Source organism: Thermobia domestica, chromosome 11 (assembly GCF_964235325.1).
Source record: "Thermobia domestica chromosome 11, izTheDome1.hap1.1, whole genome shotgun sequence".
Taxonomy (NCBI): Eukaryota; Metazoa; Arthropoda; class Insecta; order Zygentoma; family Lepismatidae; genus Thermobia; species Thermobia domestica.
In genome coordinates this window covers 189,100,022-189,119,820 of record NC_137464.1, presented here as the reverse complement: position 1 = coordinate 189,119,820, position 19,799 = coordinate 189,100,022, and the positions used below count along the sequence as shown (strand labels likewise).

Here is a 19,799-nt window from a genome sequence, read left to right as displayed (position 1 = left end):
GATATGATCGAGATGCCGGAAGAGGTGGTAGTTGATGGAAGAGAGTTAGGAAAATATGGTGGATGAGGTAAGATTTCATACTGCAACTCATAGTGAGTCTGCATCGTACTTGCAGTGATATCTAGGGGTATAACATGAAAACATTATGTCTGTTGACTATTGCTGGATGTTTGCGGACAAGTTTGTGATGCATTTGATGCAGTTCAACACTAAAACTAACTTCAGTAATGGTTTCAGCTCGACGAAGAAATATAACTCTATCACCCCCACCATAGCTCAGCATATCAGTAGTAACACCTTCTACGAGCTGAAGGGTAGTTTGGGAAACCTTTCTGGACGTTGATAACGATTCAATCATTGTCCTGAACATTTAAGACTGTCGTATTAGATTTGTTTTTTTTATCAGAAGAGAGAAATGTATCCAGAAAACCTTTACAATCATTCCCTATACTGAAAAGAACTGCAATCTCCCCCCTCCCCCCCGAAAATAATCCTTGTTGCCCGGTGTCAACTTACGTGACACCCATGAGTCCAACTTTTCACCGTTCCGGAGCCGCCGAACAACAGTGATAAGGCTTATGCCTAAGTTGTATCGTACGAACATATTTTGAGGAGTAACTTCCCCTTTGTTCCTGATGAACTCATCAGAACACGCTACTGATCTGTGACTGCGAGCTCATTTTTCAGTATTGTTTCATCAGTACGAAATATCACAAGCCAACGGTGCAAGGTACGTTCATTCAACACTCCTAGACTCAATGTATTGTTAATATTTTTGTGGCTAGATGTGTATAATGTCTCAGTTTGAACTCGTAAAGGAAAGGAATATTCTCCGTATTGCACCTTCATACGACCTTGTTCTATCGGGTGTCCCATTTAAAACCGGTGCGATCACTTTCATTCTGGCGTTCATAAATAATTGGGTGTTGGCCTCACTGCTTGTCAGGTTAATATAGTTGACTACACTGAAATATCATATTACTTCTAGGGAGATGTCATTGTTGAGTTAACAGTTTAAAACTAATCGTCGTGGAGACATGGTTAATTAGCAATTGAACGCTGAATTAATATTGTGGAGTTTTATACAAAAGCAGCCTTCATTGAAGACACGATAGAAATGTTTGTGGAAAAATACCTTGGTATCAAGCCTTCCACAACCAGTAGAATTCAAGATCTGTACAAGAAATGAAGGACTACAGGATCCCTTGGGTATGTAATGAAGAATAAGCGTCCGACATAAACCGAATGCATTTGCTATAAACCGAAAGCTTTAAATAGGCAGTTTACATTAGATATAATAATATAGTGACACATTCTTTCTAAGTCTGTAACTGCGATATTTGCAAATGAAGTAATGTAAAATGTATTTTGCGTGAAAGGCAGGTAGACAAAATCGTACCGGTTTTATGTGGGACACCCTGTATAACATACTGTCTCTGGATTGACTGGGTGCCCCAGGCTGTTTTCTGTACACGTACGGAGCTCGTACACATGAGCTCAGTTCATTCATTGGCAGCGCTAAAGAAAACGGTTTCCCACCAGACGTAAAAAACACACTTTGATCAGATCTACCCAATAAATTTGACAATAAACCATGAAGTTCCTCGTTGGTCACACAGATGAAAATGAATAAACTGTTTCTCTCTCTCTCTCTCTCATGTCCTTCTATGCTATTCTTCTGTTTGCTTACTCAAAATAATAATCGAATACGATTTTTTCTTTCTTTACAGTTTTATTTAAAAAGATGGTTAAGATCTTGGTGTCTCTCTCGAATCTCAAAATACTCTAAAGCATGGCACTGGTAATGGAAGACAATAATTGCGTGAAGTTCAATGGTTCTCTAAGGTCATTTTTCCTTCTAGCTTTCCACAAGTTGAATGAGATTCAGGAAATCTTCATTGCTCTATGTATATTTATTTACTTCTGAAACAGTTCTTGTTTAATGCTTTGTCGTTTAGGATTAATTGACAAACATAATAATTGAACTTGCGGGGAAAGAGAAATAAAGAAACCTCCTGATCAGCGTTGCCAGACTCACAGTTCGGAATTATTCCAAAATTTGATCGAAATTATGCTAGATTCGGTCAAATTACTCTGGACCCTCATAATTACCAATTCAGAAGCTTTTAACGAAAAGAAAACCGAAGTTGAGATACGATAATAAAACTTAAAATACGCAGAGCGCAAGTGTGCGAGGATAGAACTCAATACTTCATGCACCAAATCTTTAACTCAACTAAATTAGTGCACTTGTTGCCAGACTCACAGCTTGGAATTATTCTGAATCTTGGTTTCTAAGAAGAATAAAGGAAGCAAAATATGTCATATAAATGTATGCAAAGTGTTTGCTTATATATTTTGAAAGAAAATGACCTCGTAGTCAAAGGATTAGAAAACCCTGGGTGAAGCTACAAAAAAAAAAAAAAAAAAAAAAAAAATCTCTGGGGTGGACTGGGTCAAACACATGGCGAAAGGCCTTTGGGTCACCTGCATTTGTGTGCTATATGTTTCATCTTAATGTCAAGAAGCTACCGTCTCCAATAAAACTCATTTTCAGAACCACTAAATTGTTTTTATTCTCAGCCCCTTTTCTAAAGGCATCGGTAAAGGGATGACCTCCTGCTGTTTCGAACTTGATTCGAACAATAAGACTGCCTGTACCGACTGTATGAATCAATGGGAGAGGGTACATTTCTACCGTTCTTTTTCTTCCCATGACCAACTTCTTTCTCATCTCCAGGTTTTGCGGCTTTTTGATAAACTTGCTGAAATTATGCTAGATTTGGGCAGGATGCTAAAAGCAAGATGCTAGATGCTAAAGACATTCAAATTATGCTAGATCTAGCACCGCTGCTCCTGATTCACTTATGGATTGTACATAACTGTTCTTTTTGTTTTCTTTTATGTATTTTTCCTTTTTTTCAAACTTATTTACTGATTTCACTGTCAGAGTTATACTGAATTAAGGAAGTACTGAAGTGGACTTCTATCTTTGGATGTGAGATACTATTCATGTTTCTAGTTTCAGCTGCTCGTATTGTACTAAACTAACAATGCCATTCATATATAAATAAAGAGAGGATATGTTAGAGCAATCTGAGCACGTAAAGATACAGCAATATGGTTGGGGCTACATCCATTTCTTGAATCACTAATTTTTCTCTTGTATAACTATGTTAAAGTGTTAGTCAAATTTCAGTCGCACTAACAGTTCAGTAGTTGATCAAATCCAATAACAAAACAGAATCTCTTTTTTATATGTGAAGTTTTGTTCTTATCCATAGAAGAATTAAATTAACAAATACATATGATTATGTCTAATTGAGATCTTCTTTCAAACCAGAGCATTGTATCGGGTGTCCATAAATTATTTTGTAACTTTAAATAACTTTAGTAGGTAGTCACCAACGGTTTTCAACACGTGACAAGATAACGCATATAGGTTTCTTTTATTTTCCAGGTGACGCAGACGGAAACTGTGGACACCACAGGAGAAAGCCCAGTATGTAGCCTGGTTCAGAGAGACGAAGTCCGATACCCAAGTGCAACGATAATTTCGGACACAGTATGGGAGGGCGCCACTGTCCTAACCAAGTATTCGGGCTTGGCATACGTCATTATGAAAACAAATAGTTTTTCCATTAATAGGGGGCGGGTTGCCCACCTGTTTTAGATGCCACCGTGGACAGAGTACGGCAGTCAGAGAGTTGTTCAACAATGCACAAAAAATCTTGCATAAGAGGTTGTCTTTATGCCTACTGATAAGTGCGTTTGCACACGACAACGATAATATCGGTGGTCCCACCGATAATGTCGGCGGTGAAATCGACTTCAATGTATTCAAATCGTAGCTTGCACACGCCACCGATATTATCGGCCGTTCCTCCGACACGCAGATGCTGTCGGCCAAGCCCCCGATACTGTCGGCGGTACCGCCGACACCGATTTTGTCGGGGGCAATGTTTTCTTATGATTGGATGCACACGCCACCGATAATGTCGGCCGGCCAGCGGGTTAGATGAAGAGAGTGACAAGGCGCTGTGTATTTTTGTTTTTTCTTTTCTTTGGAATTTTGTTGTTTCCATTTTTTCTATTACAATTGTATAATATTATTATTATCTTGTTCTATAAACAACTTTGGAACAGCTTATTATTTTTTTACAGTCTCTGTTTTGGAGTAGCTAATTCCCTTTATTAAATAAATATAAAATGTGGGAAGTCTGAAGTGTACTGATTTCCCTCTAAATAGTTATCAAATAGAATATAGGAAATTTACATAACCAATTTCCGTTGATTATTTTCTACTCCCTTTTTTTTCTTTCTCTCTCTCTCTCTCTCTGATTGTATCTTTTTAAATCTACTAATGCATTTAAGTTTTATTATATTCTGGAAATTAATTCAAGCGTAATTTTCAAAGTTTGATACTCTGTGTACATAAGCATATGGAAAAATCCTGATTATTATTACTTTCTTTTATTTACATCAGAATTGTGTGCACACAATTTTCCCGGTCTCACTCGATAAGCAATGATTGAATAGAATATTTATTGACAAGTAGAATTATTATTATTATTATTTTGAAACGAACCTAGGATAATCAAACGTTCTTTTCAAAGCTCCCGAGAACAAGTGACTCATTTGGCATTCTCTTGATTGTGATCTCAAAAACAGGGATGTGACTCCACGCTTCACTTGTCGCACATCTTTTCTCTACCTTCCAACGCTACCCCCATTTTTTAAAAGAATTTGTGGAATGGCAAATGGAAACAAAGACCAGAGCTATGTATGCAAGTTTTCCCTCTCCCCTTTGTACCGGGATCGACCACCTGATAGAGTTCTCCAGTTTAGCTATAGTGAGTGGGTGAAAAAGTTGTGTATTCTTGTGTTCTTACCTTTCTAGTTTTGCTTACAATTTTAGAGATGGCAAAAATTTTCCCGTATGATATTTTAACCCTTATCGAACTTGTGGAATGCAGACCTTGCATATGGGATAAGACAACAGACTCTTTTAAGGACAAAATTGAAAAGCAAAAAGCATGGCGAGAAGTTGGTCCCAGGTCAGTGGAGGGTCGGAGTGGGACCTAGGTCAGTGGAGGCATGGTGGGTGGAGAGTCGCGTGGGTTACAGTGGGTCATGGGTCAAATTTTCATTGATCTACACCATCTCTGACTTCCACCTATATTTAAAAAAAAAAGTAGAACCAGATGGTTTTTATTAAAAAAGGAATACAGATGAAGTGTAGGATCAAATTTTCATCCTAGATCAATCACTTCCCTGTTAAACAAGTATAGTTTTATTGAGAAAGTATACAAATATATGTTGAGTTAGAAAGTTTAGGGTGGTCCGGATCCGATGTACCCCCGTAAGTACGTCCTTTCTTAAGACCTAACCTACTATGCTAGACCCTTTCGAAATATATCTTTCTTTTTTGGGGTTGGGTCATTTATTAATTAAACTCGGTTAATCAAGGGAAAATTATTGTAGAGAGATGATTTCAAGAGCAGTTTGTTGCAAGATGAGGGAAATACGAGTATGCTCAATGTGGATTTTAAACGGGTGGTAAGTTTTATCACAATGTTAGACTTTCGAAAAACGCTATAAATTAATACTAACATAATATTATTATTGTCGTTAATGACCAGCAGGGACTTCTCCCCCAAACTTCTGGCAAGAAAAAGAGGGAGCTAAAACGTCAGGAATGTTTCGTGACTTAATGAGTATAATGTGATCGAATACTTAAAAAAAAAAAATCAAAATCCATTCACGCGGATCCCTGGATCACTTTTAATTAAAGTTTTTTTTTTTTTTTTTTTTTTTTTTGCTTGGAGGGTAACATAAGAGCTGCCTGGCGTCCCTTATTCCGATCTCCAATTTGTTCTGTATAACAGGTCCTAAATATTGCGCGAATTACGACACTCTTCCATTTATGATTGAGGAGGTACTTTTCTTTCACCTGAGTCAGAAACACTATTCTCAAATAAATACAAATTTAGCAAAAAGAAAAATATATACAATAAATTCAGAACTATAAACAAAAAGCAAATCTCTTTTACAATGTGAGGCCCGACTCGAGTACGAAATATGTCTTAGCATTTAGGCCCAAGCTCGTGTGAAAATCAAATGAGCCCGAAATAAGCCCGAATTACAGAAACTTAATAATTATTGCAAAGTTATGTTTTTATTTACAGCAATTAGAGGTTTAATTTTGCAGTTGTGCTTTAGAAGTTCTCCAGAACATTTGACTTCACTTTACACCTGCAAAGATTTCACTCTACACCCACTGGACTCAGGGGCGGATCCGGGGGGGGGGCGATCGCACCGATCGCCCCCCCCCCCAGTAAGGGGAAACTTCCTTATTTTATATATAAACAAAAAAACTAATCCCAGAGTTTGGAACTCTTAAAAGTAGGTCTAAATAGCAGCATTACAACCCACTGCCCCCCCCATAAGTCCGTCCTGGATCCGCCCCTGACTGGACTGGATACAGGATTTCCGCCAGGATTTCAAAATCAGGAGAGTGTTCAAAAATTTAAGGGGGTGTTTGTGCTTGACTTTTAGAAAACTTATAGACCTTTCTCGAATTATCCTAAAATTCTGCAATAGCACAAAAAATGACACCTTTCCACTGCAATCCTAATTTCAACAAAGTAGAAAATGTTGCATTGACCTTCATTTCGTGTTTTGTATCAAAAGATCCAATATATTTCAGCAAAAAAAAAAAAAAAAAAAAAAAAATTGTAGGCCTTATATCTGGAGAATTACATATAGTGTAACCAAACCCAACTATCACTTAACTCACTATGATGTACTTACTCCGTAAAAAAATACAAAAACTCAATATAGGGGCAGTTCAAAAATTTTGTGGCCCTTGATCCAAAATATCCAATATATTTCATTCAATCAAACATTTTCATGTACGCCCCATATTTGGAGAATTACGTATAGTGTAGTGAAACCAAAAGTATCACTTAACTCAATATGATGTGCTTATTACGTAAAAAATACGTAAACTCGATTTAGGGACCGTTTAAAAATTTTGTGGCATCTGATCCAAAAGCTAATTAGTGGCCAAGGTCGCAATCTTTTGATGCGTTTTTTTTTCTTTCTTTCTTTCTTTCTTTCTTTCTTTCTTTCTTTCTTTCTTTCTTTCTTTCTTTCTTTCTTTCTTTTTTTTATCATTCCTAAAATTCTTGGCCAAGATCGCAATCTTTTGATCCATTTTTTGGATCATTCCTAAAATCCTTGTTATTTATTTGTTTTTATTTTGTGTGAATACCCATTACAATCAAGGTAAGTTATAGTATTAACGAATTAATTCACTTGACTGATGTGATGTTGAACTAAAATCCGCCGTAGTTTTCTCGATTAATGTATGCATGGACAAATACACGTCGGATGTTCTAAATTTATCATTTCTCTTCTCGTTCTTTTTCTGTTTGCTCTGCCTAAAATGGAAACGTTTTCGCGACTGAGATCCGTCAGTGGTTAGGTTAGGTTAGATAAACTCGATCTGATATCTGAAGTGCTAAAACTACAACATGATATACTAGAACGTTTATTGCTAATTGCAGATATTGTACACTCATGTCCGCCGTATATCTATAACTGTCTTCTTGTACGAATATAATTTGGTAATGAGTATGCAGGGTACTTTTAATACCGATACTATGTGTATAATCGGGAAATGTATATTTGTGGTAAATTTCGTAGGAAAAGAATTATAAATACGAAAATTAGAATGAGTAAAACAAAATGTTGCTAAATGGACAAGAAAGTTTTATTTTCGTTTTGTTGTTCTTATTACTGGTCTTTTGACATGAAATTTTCCACATACATGTCTTTGCAAATTATACACATACTAACATTATAATAAATACCTGTAGAAATCGTTATCAAATTATATTCCTACATCAACATATTTATAGACATGCGACAATAATTTTGGACATGAGTGTACCTTTATCGCAACATTGTAGGTAACTAAATTCGTTTAAATTTATAGCCAATGTAATTTTGTATTTTGTAATTTTGTAATTTTTTATCAATATGACTCATATATTCACGAATGTATTAATAGTCTTGATGACTACCGTATGCATATTTTGACAAACTCTCCTCTGAACCGTCATTATTACGCTTCTTCACATTTTCACACATTGTAACACCACTTTATAACTTATACATGCCTTATGCGGGTTTGTTTACTAAGCAAGTTAAATGCTCTTTGTGTTCCTAATGAATGAAAAAAAAGTATTGGAAGTATATTTACAAGCATATTTGTGGACCGCGGCGCAGTCTTACAAAGATTGAAAATCACTGTTCCAAGTTCTTTAATGTTCTTTAAAACGCAAGTTCATTTATTTTGATTCACTCATGGTCCAACTTAACCGATGTCACTCGTATAGGACTTCTGAACCATTTCCCGTATGCACAACCAGGCCGGTAGCCAACCCAAAAATGTAGGGGGGAAGAGACAGAAGTTAGGGATGGCCCGATCCAACCATATTATACGTAGTTCATCACCATATTATAGGTCATTTGCAACCCTACCGTGAAAATTTTAGGAGGGGGCAGCAAAAATTTAGGGGGGCCGCCCCCCTAGACCCCCTTGGATACGGGCGGATGGGCCTGTGCACAACCTATAAAATTTTCAAAATCAACCTCAACACTTTTATTTTCACTTCAAACATCAGTAAACAAGGTTCTTCCCAGGACACCTTCAAATTATTAACGTGTTCTGGAGTGAGACGGCACCGTTCTGAAGTTAAAATTCTATTCATTGTTGAAGATGATCTCTCCACTGAAACGGTACCGATTGGAAGAAGCACAGGTTTTGTTGCTAGAGCTGACAAATGATTAAATATAATGCGTTTACATTCTTCACAGGAAAGCTTCATTAGAAATCCCTTGAAGAAAGTTATTCTTTCAATCGTTTGAGAGTTCTATATTTAAATAGCACTTCTTCGCACAAAACATGAAATAATTGTGAAAAATCGCCTATTCAGGCTCGGATCAAGGCAGAAGTTTGGAGGGTGTTACTCGAAGTTTAGGGGTGACACCCCCTATCGGGGGAGGGGGGGGGGGCTGGCGGAATCCCTGACTGAATAAAACGCTTGTTTGTATAATTGTTCGTCAGAGTTAAAGCCCGTCGACGGGAAAAAACGTTCTTTTCCATTGAAAGTGATATTCTAGAAATTATTGCCATAACGTATACCCACTCTCGAATATTTTAAAATCTTTTTAATAATAATAATAATAATAATAATAATAATAATAATAATAATAATAATAATAATAATAATAATAATAATAATAATAGACTTATTGCAACTGCCAACATTTCTATGGGTGGAATACAGGGTCCCATTTCTGTATGCTGGCGCTGAATATGGTTTCCAATTCTTTCTATTAAAAAATCAAAAGTTTGTGTGGACATGCGATAGTAATTAAAAAAATTTGCATCGTCTTCGCGTAATTTCTCATATAGTGTATAAAAAGCACCTTCTACATAACGCACAGTCAATAATGGATGAACCCAAAGCTTTCGCGATCTACATTTCCTGTTTCTACGTCTTAAGTACAACAAGGCAAAAAGATATCTCTTGTTGATAGCTGGACTCATCTTCTCTCTTTCACGTCCTGTCCAATACTAGTCTCAGCGCCGACATTATCGGCCACGTGTGCAAACTATCGCCGACACCGATATTGTCGGGGCTTCCACCGATATTGTCGGCGACGTGTGCAAAGTACGCCGACACCGACACCGATATTATCGGGGCTTCCACCGATATTATCGTTGCCGTGTGCAAACGCACTAAGCCTCAACTTGCAGTGGATATGCTAGCATATCCGCATAAAAATGACTTGGAAAAGATTTGTTTCTCCGATAAGTCAACTTTTAACGTATCCAACAAACTGAATCGTCATGATGTTCGTATATGAGAATCAGAGTGTTCTCATGTTACACATGAAATTGAAAAAGACAGTCTCAAGGTTAATAGGCGGTGCAGATTTATGCACAATTGCATCATTGTTCCATTCTTTTTCAATAAGTCTATCTTCAATAGTGATATTTACCTGGACATGTTACTAAAGTTGCTGTGCCACAATTGGAACTCCTGCAACCTGACAGAATATTCCAGCAGGATGGGGCACTACCTCATTGGTCCCTAATGTCAGTCAATTTCTGGATGAAACGTTTCCAGATAGGTGGATGGGACGAGATGGTCCTAGTCGGTGGCTACCATGACCACCTGATCTCACACCCTAGACTTCTTATAGAGTTGTGTAAAGGATCAAGTATAGTGAACCAAGGTTGCAGACCTACAGAACTTGTAGATATGTACTCGCAGTGCATTTGAACATGTTACAGTGGAGTTTCTGGAGCGTACATAGAGAAAAATTGAATACCGATTGGACGTTGTCCGTACCACTAGGAGTGCACACATTGACGTGTATGAATGAAACAAAACTTTATGAGTTATCTTGTCACATGTTGAAAACTGTTCATTATTATCTATTATAATTTTAAAGTTATTTAAATCTAAAGTTGTAAAAAATAATTTATGGACACATAATATAATCCTATGTACGATTGGAATAATATGTCCGTTGAAAGAGAAATGACTGGCCAAGTTTTTTCGAACAAGACTATATATACACACAAACATGGACTTTTACTTCCAAGTGAACATAAGAGTCTTTTCATCGTGAAAACAAAACATCAAATACGGCTTCTAAACGGTACATGGTTTCTAATTCCTGTCTCTTTGTCCTAATTTGGCCAAAAAAACGTTATTTTTGGACATCCATTCGTCCAAAAATATCTTCGGACAAGATATGTAACATTGTTCGTAATTTATATTCAAGATAATATTGACAATTTTCACTTAGTAGTATTCCAGTAGTAAATCAAGAAGTTCTTCGTTTATGTACCTACACAGACCTGAAGTTCAATGCGTTGAGACCAAATTTTAAACTGAAGCTTATTTATTAGATTCTCCAGTTAGCTTTTTGAATTATCAATAAATCATTGACTCACCGCCAAAAATGTAAGCAGGAAGAAACTAAATTGCAAATAAGAGGAAAATATATCAACTACGAAGTTTCTTCTCAAAATGGGACCTTCCCTCCGCTCTCAAATTAACAACTTATCTTCGTGTTTCTAAGTAGACGTTTTTATAGTCTATTTTTTTAGACTTGTTTATATGGGTATATAGACTTGTAGTATATTCCAGTAGAAATTTCTCCGTTTATGTTGTGGTAACCTGACAGTGATTGTGTAATGCTTATGATAATGACGATATAATGACAATGATGATGCTAATGTCAATGTACAAATCAAATAACACATGTATGGCTTTATTTATAGCCACATACAAGAAATAACAAAGTACACGTTATTATCAAAACTGCAGCTTAGTAAAGAAATGCTGACAGCAGATAACTTCTAACCCAAATTTGTGATTTACATAGGCTAACTAGAAAAAAAACTACACTTGACAATTTCCTTGAAATAATTGTTGATAGATGCTATAAGATACATAATTCAAATATGAATAGTCTTATTTTCTATCACAAATTTTTCGTGCTTCTATCAGATAGTTTAGTTTCCCTGACACTTTTACCTATGACATTTAAAATCTGATATACTGGAAACATATGTTAATGCTTCTGTCCTCCCTCCTTGTGGAACTCTTACTTAATCTATGCACCATATTTTTTTTATGAAGTCGATTTAATTTCAGCTGTGGAAATTGATTAACAGTTAACTGGAAATTTCATTCAATTTTTATTCACAAGAACCACATGGAATTAAAATTAGTAATAAACCTTATAAACTGTGCAACACACTTTTCCCAAGTAGCAAATTTTGTTATGGTTATGAAGTTATTTATTTTTCTCTAAAAAGGGAATAGCACCTGTCGATGTTCAGGACACTTTTCTGTGATTGACTGTTGAGGGTTACATGACTAAAAATGGCGAAGAACTAGTAAATGTATATGGCATACTCAATAGACGCCACTGTGTCAGTTTTAAGACTTGGTCTTATGTGCAAACGGGTTATCGGTTGTAATGACATGATGTTCCTTTCAACTGCCAATCACAGAAAAATGTTCTGAACGTCGGCAGGTACTACTTGCGGTACAAAAAGGTAGGAATCTTAATATATGCTCTCAGTTTGTCAACTTTCAGGTGCAATCGATAAAAGCGTCAGCGTACACTGAAACCGACTGCCTGAAGTAAAGATGGTTTCAGAAAAAAAGTAATGATACAAAATAAGGCTAATGAAATAGCCTTGAAACTTCAAAAGGTAAGTAACTTTTGATTGGTGTAAATATATACAAGTATTACATATTGGATATTTTTTCTCACCTTAATCACTTTTGACACAATATTGATGTGTAAAATATTGAAGATTTACAAACAAAAGTTATGTTTTTGTTCGTTTATATTTTCTTGTTTACATGCGAGTATAATTTATTACATACTATACTCGGAAAACTATATGAAGCAGGTGCAATTAAAAACCAATGCTAGTAAATGAAAATGAAATCTGGTTTATTAATATTAGATGTGAAATTCTCATATGACATTTATATAAATTGCATTAGAGAGAAGTATATTAAAAATGGACTTAATAAGCTTATTTATTCATGCTTACTGTTGTATTATTTTCCAATCAGAATGAATTTTTAGAATCTTCCACTGTCTTGACGAAAATAAATGTTCCTTGATCAAATAAATGAATAAATGTTGCTTGATCAAATAATAAATAAGTATTATATAGAATAATAGTAGTGATGACACAGTAATGTTATCAACTCATAATAAATAGCAAGCTAAGATTGTAATGCAAAAGGATCTTAAATAAAAAGTACACGGTGGCCACAAAGTCCCGTTACCCCTTGATACCTGGACATGTTGCAGAACTGGTTTGTTCCTCTCTTGAAGGAGCACGAAATCAGACATGTTGGTTTCAGCATGATGGGAAACCTGTCCATTATGCCCTCGCCGTACGCAAATATCTTACGGAAGTATTTCCTGGGCGTTGAATTGGTCGTGGTAGTCCGCACCACTTGTCTGGCTACCACAAAGACCATACCTCACCACCTATGATAATGCGCTATGGGAGTTCATAAATGGCATCGTTGCACAAAACCGCTACGATGCCACTGCCAAACTGAAAGAAGCTGTGTAACAAGCTTTACTCAAGTTATACCTGCAATGCTCCGCAAAATGTCGCACAGAACTTGGCAGCGTATTATCCTTTGTCATGAAAATGACGGTCGACAGACTGATTCTTTGGACACTTAATGTTTCCTATCTCAATAAAACTTCACGAAAGCTTTGTTGTTCATGTCATTCAGTTCTTTCCGTGTAGTTATTTACGTACGTTTAGTGGTTTATGTTACTTATTTTCAGGGTAACAGGACTTTGTGGCCTCCCTGTACAAACACGTTTAAAAGCTGCTCAAGTTCGATATCATTATAAGAATTTATAACAATACGTTTCTCATTCTTAGCTAGGTTATTTACGGTCCCTGCTTTAGATTTTATTTAATAAAACTTAATTCTTCACAACAATATTTGAACTTACCTCTGCCTTTTTGAGGTCTTGGTGGCGTTCTTTGTCCCCACTGCTTGACTTCCTTGTGAACATCCAACATCGCGAACACCACTTTAGTCAACGCACTTTGCATTTCATCCAGGGTAGGTTTCATTTCAGCATTGGGAATTTTCAGAATAAGATTACATTTAAATAGTGGATTTTCCTGAACACTAGAATAGAAATTTATTAGAAACATATATTAGAAAAGAAATCCTAGCATAACAATTATTAATTATGTAAAAGCTTAAATAAACTTGGCACTGTTCACAACATAGTACGATTATTTCAATTATCCCTATACACAAGTCTACAGACTTCAACAAGTGATGGAATAACACACAAAAATGCTCGCAAAAGGAGATTGATATTCGAGTCAAGCGAGTTGAATTATCATATTTTCTGCAATTCATTCATTTTTCTGAGTCCTACTAGTATTTACAGTATATGAAAAAAACAACTTAACCTTATAGGAGTGGTTCCGGGGTTCAAAAATGATTATTCAAAAAATAAAGTTGTATTTTGCTACAATATAAATGAATATATTCTACTATTGATAATTGAAATTGTTGCCTTCTGGTTAATCTGTAGTCACGGGATACAGATGTCGTCACAATCCAGTCTGTTGAACATCTCCTTGTGTTTGAAGTACGATTTATATGGGACGGAAGAAGAGGGAACAAATTCGATGGAAGAGAATACATGAATGAGTTAAATAACTTGAAATATCCTCTGTTGCTCAATTGTTTCTTCATGCTGCTAGTAGATGGTTTATTACTAGGACTTTGTGAAACAAGTGTCTAGAAACTACAAACAGAATCAAGTTGCTATAAAGATACAAGAAAGTTCTGTCGCTTTATCACCCACCACTTTGGAACATCGATATATCACCTAAGACGTACCTGGAAGATAAAAAATAGTCTTTATCAACATCAACGAACTTCTGGCAATATTCTGGAAGGTCAGGGATTCCATCGCAGTAAAACTTGGTGGACTGTGAAGCGAAGAAGGTATCAAGTGCATTTTACACCTGTACTAGGGATATGAACTGGCGTCTTCTAAGGTGATTGTCCAAGGAATGAAACAGGTGATAACTGGGGGGGGTGCAATATCCGGGGAGTATGGTGGATGCAATAGTGTTTCCCATCTAAGACTTAGAATGGTGTGCCGCGTTATCATAGCCACGTGGGGCTTAGGGTTGCCTGTAACAGGAGGGCCCCTTTGCGATTCAGTAGTGCTAGCTCCAGAGTTTTGAGTTTTTCTTGAACACTGCTCAACTGCTTACATTACACAGTTTCATTGATGCTCTGACCAGCTTGTAGCAGTTTCCGATGTACGATGCCGCGAGCAGTCCACCAAACACACAAGAGGACCTTATTCTGGTACAATGTTGATTTCGGCTGTTTTGGAACCGGTTCATGGGATGCTAACCAATGATGACGGCGCCGTGGAGCTTCGTACAAGACCCACTTCTCATCACATATCAACACCCTGTCGCGAAATGGCTCCTTCCTCAGACGAGACAGCAAAGAAACACAGGTGTCTGCTCGCGTTGCCTTTTGGTCCGGAGTCAAACCTTATGGGACCCATCGACCCAACTTGTAGTGCTTCCCAAATTGATGGAAGTGCTGCCGAATTGTTTCTCCACGCACACTGAATTGTAGTCTCAGTTCCTTACATGTCTGGCACTGTTCGCCTCAATTGCTGCCTGAAGTTCTTCATTTTGTACATATGTTGGTTTTCCGGCACATGGTGCGTCTTCGAGTGTTTCTTCACCATCCTTAAACTTATTAAACCACCGCTGCACTGTCTGCATAATCACGACACTCTTACCAAAGGCCTGTCATATCTTCCGCCTCGCTGCAGCGGCGTTTGACCCTAGTTTGAACTCGTACAACATACACGCTTCGTGTGAAGGTCCGAGCACGAATGTTCACTCTGTCCTTTCGCTAGTTCACGGTGTAACTAAACTGCCACAACCAAGTAGTATGTTGGATATACCCACCCCAACAACTAACGTTACCCTTATCTCCATTGCATTCAACTCAGGGTGTGAGGGACAATTGAACACAGATCTCCACAAAAGGCGCTAGAACTTTCTTGGTTACCTTTATAGTAAGTCAATTCATAAAGCAGAAGTCCGGAAAACGGAAGGTCGTGGCTCGAGCTCCAGCAGCTAGTTCAGCAGTCAGATCTTAGTGTTGTTTCATACAGTTTAGGTATATATCAGCAAAGATATATTACACATGAAGATATATTTCAAAACTTTTCACTGAATATTCATTATAACCTAATTCGGACTTAATTCTCCCCTTAATGTGCCAGTCTCAAGGAAGAGTGTTGAAGTGGCTACCCAATAGACACATAAGACGAGTTGTCTGATCAGAGGCAAGAGAAAAATTATGTATATTTAAAAATCATAAATTTCAGAAATATAGTTGAAAAGTAATCAAGTAAAGTGTAACAGCTATAAAAAAAATAAAGATGATTTTCATTTACGTGATGCTTTACCCTTTCATTTATTTATTTTGTTTAAGGAAACTCCATGATGTTTTCAAATAGCTAGTTAAATTTAAAATGATTTAGGACAGAACCTATATTTTTAAATCTATCGTTCAAGAATTTGACTAATGTGTATCCAAGAAAAAACCTATCAGAACAATTAATGAAAGAGATAATAATTTTGTGTCACTCAATTATCGACATGGAAGTAAAAGTGCTAATCATTCATCTATGCTTGCTATACATTATCTTTTCGAAGATGATAATAATAATTTCCAGAAATGAGATGCCATTCTGTGAGTTTGCTGATTCTTTAGTTTTTTTAAAATAAAAAGTAACAGTAGCTAAGTGCTTAGAAACTACAATAGTGTAATGTGAACCCATGCTTAATTACCCGAGAGACTGTTTATAAAAGTATAATCTGACCAAAGCAAATTCTTATTATTTTTAATATGTATTACAGTTTCGGCAATATATAATTGTTTCATCAGACATATTATCTGATGGTCTGATAAAGTCAATGATATATTGTCTGAAACTGTAATACACATCAGCAATAGCTTTTAGCAGTTATTATTATTATTATTATTATTATTATTATTATTATTCGTAGTAGTAGTAGTAGTAATAGTAGTAGTAGTAGTAGTAGTAGTAGTAATAGTAGTAGTAGTAGTAGTAGTAGTAGCAATAGTAGTATTTGCAATTGAAATATTTTCACACTGTGAAAAATTAAAATCACAAGTTATGCCAATAAAATATTCATAAGGAAAGAGAAATTGAATTGGGAAGTTCATTTGTTTGAGTTTGCCTTAACATGTAAAAAAGATGGTAAAAGTTGAGAAGAATCGATTAAAAAATGAGGTCATTCTCAGATACTGCTATGCAATAGTATAGTAGCTAATAAAATATCTACTGTGCACCCAGTTAGGTAAATGAAAGTAACAAAACTGATAATTGATCAGTATCAATGGCGCAGGCAGGCTGCTGACTGGGCTAAAGCCATCCCCGCTTTAGTACAGTGATACTGAAATCGACTATGCTTTCATATAGTATGTTCCATTTGAGACTCCCATGTTACAAGTATTTTAATAATTTGTCACGAAAAACAAGCATTACACAAACATACTAAAAAAATCTTACTTCTTATAAGCTCTATCTTTAATCTCATTTCAACAGCTTCGTCCTTTTCAGCTCTTTTTTTCGTTACCACATACATCAAAATTTACCATCTGCAGGTGCGAATAGAGAGCATTAAAAATGAAGTGGACGTTTAAATTTTATTATTAGACCCTACTAATTAGCTCCTGTTAAGCTGCATTGTTAGTGTGCGCAATCTCGGTGTGGGTGGTCCCAAGTTCTATTCTCGCTGGTAGCACTAACATTTTCTCGTATTGACTCAGAATCATGAGAAAACAGGGGAGTTACCTAAATTAAAAAGTATGGAACTCCGATCCAGGAAGCCAGAAATAATGGCGCCTGGGAATCGATGCGCTGGCCACTCATCACCCAGTCGAACATAAGCCTTCTGGCTGGCAATAGCTTTTCATGACTGTAGTACCAGGAAGTTTAATTTAATACTTCTTAGCAAATTTCATCAGTATTTCAATACTGCGTAACTAAAGAAAATTGAAAATAATGTAACTTCATTCTTATCTGCCTCTCCTGCAATTTGCCTTATCTCTGTATACTCGAAGCGAATACTGAACTTCGTGTTGGAAGACCCTATAAAGGCCGACCATATGGCGCACATTTTGTCGCTGATGCAACATAATGCTTGATTTGTGCGTGTGTGTGTGTGTGTGTGTATGTGTGTGTGAAAGCGTACTTTTCTTTGTTATGGAAAATATTAGTGTCCTCCACAGTATGTTCCTGGCTATACCACTAATCAGTATTGCACCAATTATTGCATGGAAAGTTCGTAATTATTAAAATGTTGTTACACGATTTAAATTCTTTTCCTTTCATGTCTATACTATTATATAAAACAGTAAAAGTGACTCACTCATCAACATACAATTTGGACAGGAAACTCCATTTTCCATGAAAACAAGAAATAAAATTATCTTAAATGGGGAAAAGAGGGCAATTTCTATCTTGCAAATCTCTACCTTCTATTGACCTTCTATTGTAAAACTGCGAAATGTAAGGATCCACTCAATTTAGAGGTTTGGAACGCGATGATTTTAACTCTTAATTAAAAATAAGATAATGCATGTTTTGACAAATCCGCTTCTAACGGAGAAAAGGAAGAACTTCTATAATATTCAAATTTCCAATTCTTTATGCAGACAAACTGAATGTGAATATTTTTTTAAGTTGGAGATACGAAATCTAGTACATAAAGGACCTCGCATTTTTCTTATGGAAAGTGGCTTTCGGCTAATGTTGTTGAAACTTTGCTGGTTGATAGTTCTTAACATGTGGTTCAAAAGTCTCAATGGGCACAAAGACCGAAATCCACTCCTTCCCCCAAAAAACCGCCTCCAAGTAGCTGGGGGGGGGGGAATTGAACTGATTTCAGCATGTAAAACAATTGATTGTTTTAATCAACCCAACAAGGACCCCAAACAAGAACAGTTTTCACTATCAAACTACTCCACTTGACATCCCCCCCCCCCCACGAGTTACGCTACGGATTTTTCAGATTACTATATTTTATAGTTGCACGTATGTGTTGAAATACCTACAGTTTGGTATCACCGATATAATGGGTTTCGCGTATGCAAAAAGGTTCGAGTAAAAGTGTTGTTTATTTCAATGAAATCGAAAGAAACTATTCTTGTGGGTTTTGTTCGATTTGCTGACTCGCACAATAATAATGCAGAAATACTTCGCGAAGAATTTAAAAATGATGCAGGTGCTTTAGCAAACTGGTTCTAAAATGGTGACATTGTGTTAGTAGACAGAGGATACCGCGATGCAATTCCTTTACTGGAATATTTAGGAATTGATCATAGAATGCCCGCACTTCTACTACCACGTGAAAGACAACTATCAACAGAAGATGCGAATACTTCTCGACTAGTTACTAAAAGTCGATGGATATTCGAGGCAAGAAACGGGCATCTAAGATCTGTTTTTAAGTTTCTAGCACAAACGTTGAATCTGCAACATGCAAAGGAACTGAATAGTTTCTATTGCACAGCTGGAGCTATTTTGAACAGATACCATCCCGTTATTTTCATGCAAGATGCAACCATTGAATTAGCTAGAGAAATGAGAAATAGGTCAATCATGCCGAACGTTGTTAAAGCAAGAATCTTATTAGAAGGAACGGTCAATGGGTACCGCTGAATGATCAAGACCTAATTGATTTCCCTGTACTTAACTTAAACTACTTACGAGATTTGACTGTAGGCACATATCAAGTAGATCTCTAATCCTCTTATGTCCAAGATAAACTAATACGAGATAACGATGAGCAATTCCAGCTTGACGAAACCGTAACTGAACCGGGATTCCTGCGCATACGTCTCTACTCAAGGTTCCGCAATGCAACTAAGCATCAAGTTTTCATAGCATATGTAGCCAATGATGAAGATGACCAGGATTATGATCAAAATGTTATTCAAGGTTACTACTGTACATGTCAAATCGGTGCTCGTACATTAGGTACATGTGCGCACGTTGCAAGTGTCTTGTGGTATTTAGGCCATGCACGACATTTACAGAATATTAGATATCCCGAT

General features: G+C 36.5%; 1 protein-coding gene across 1 annotated transcript in view; it reads right to left on the bottom strand.

Moving 5' to 3' along the window:
• The window catches only part of kl-3 (dynein heavy chain 8, axonemal kl-3), a 555,080-nt gene that overhangs the window by 421,053 nt on the left and 114,228 nt on the right, over window positions 1-19,799 (bottom strand). Inside the window, exon 16 of the mRNA XM_081731423.1 lies at window positions 13,600-13,781. Within this exon, the coding sequence (XP_081587549.1) occupies window positions 13,600-13,781 (182 nt within the window). The remainder of the gene's footprint in view (window positions 1-13,599; window positions 13,782-19,799) is intronic.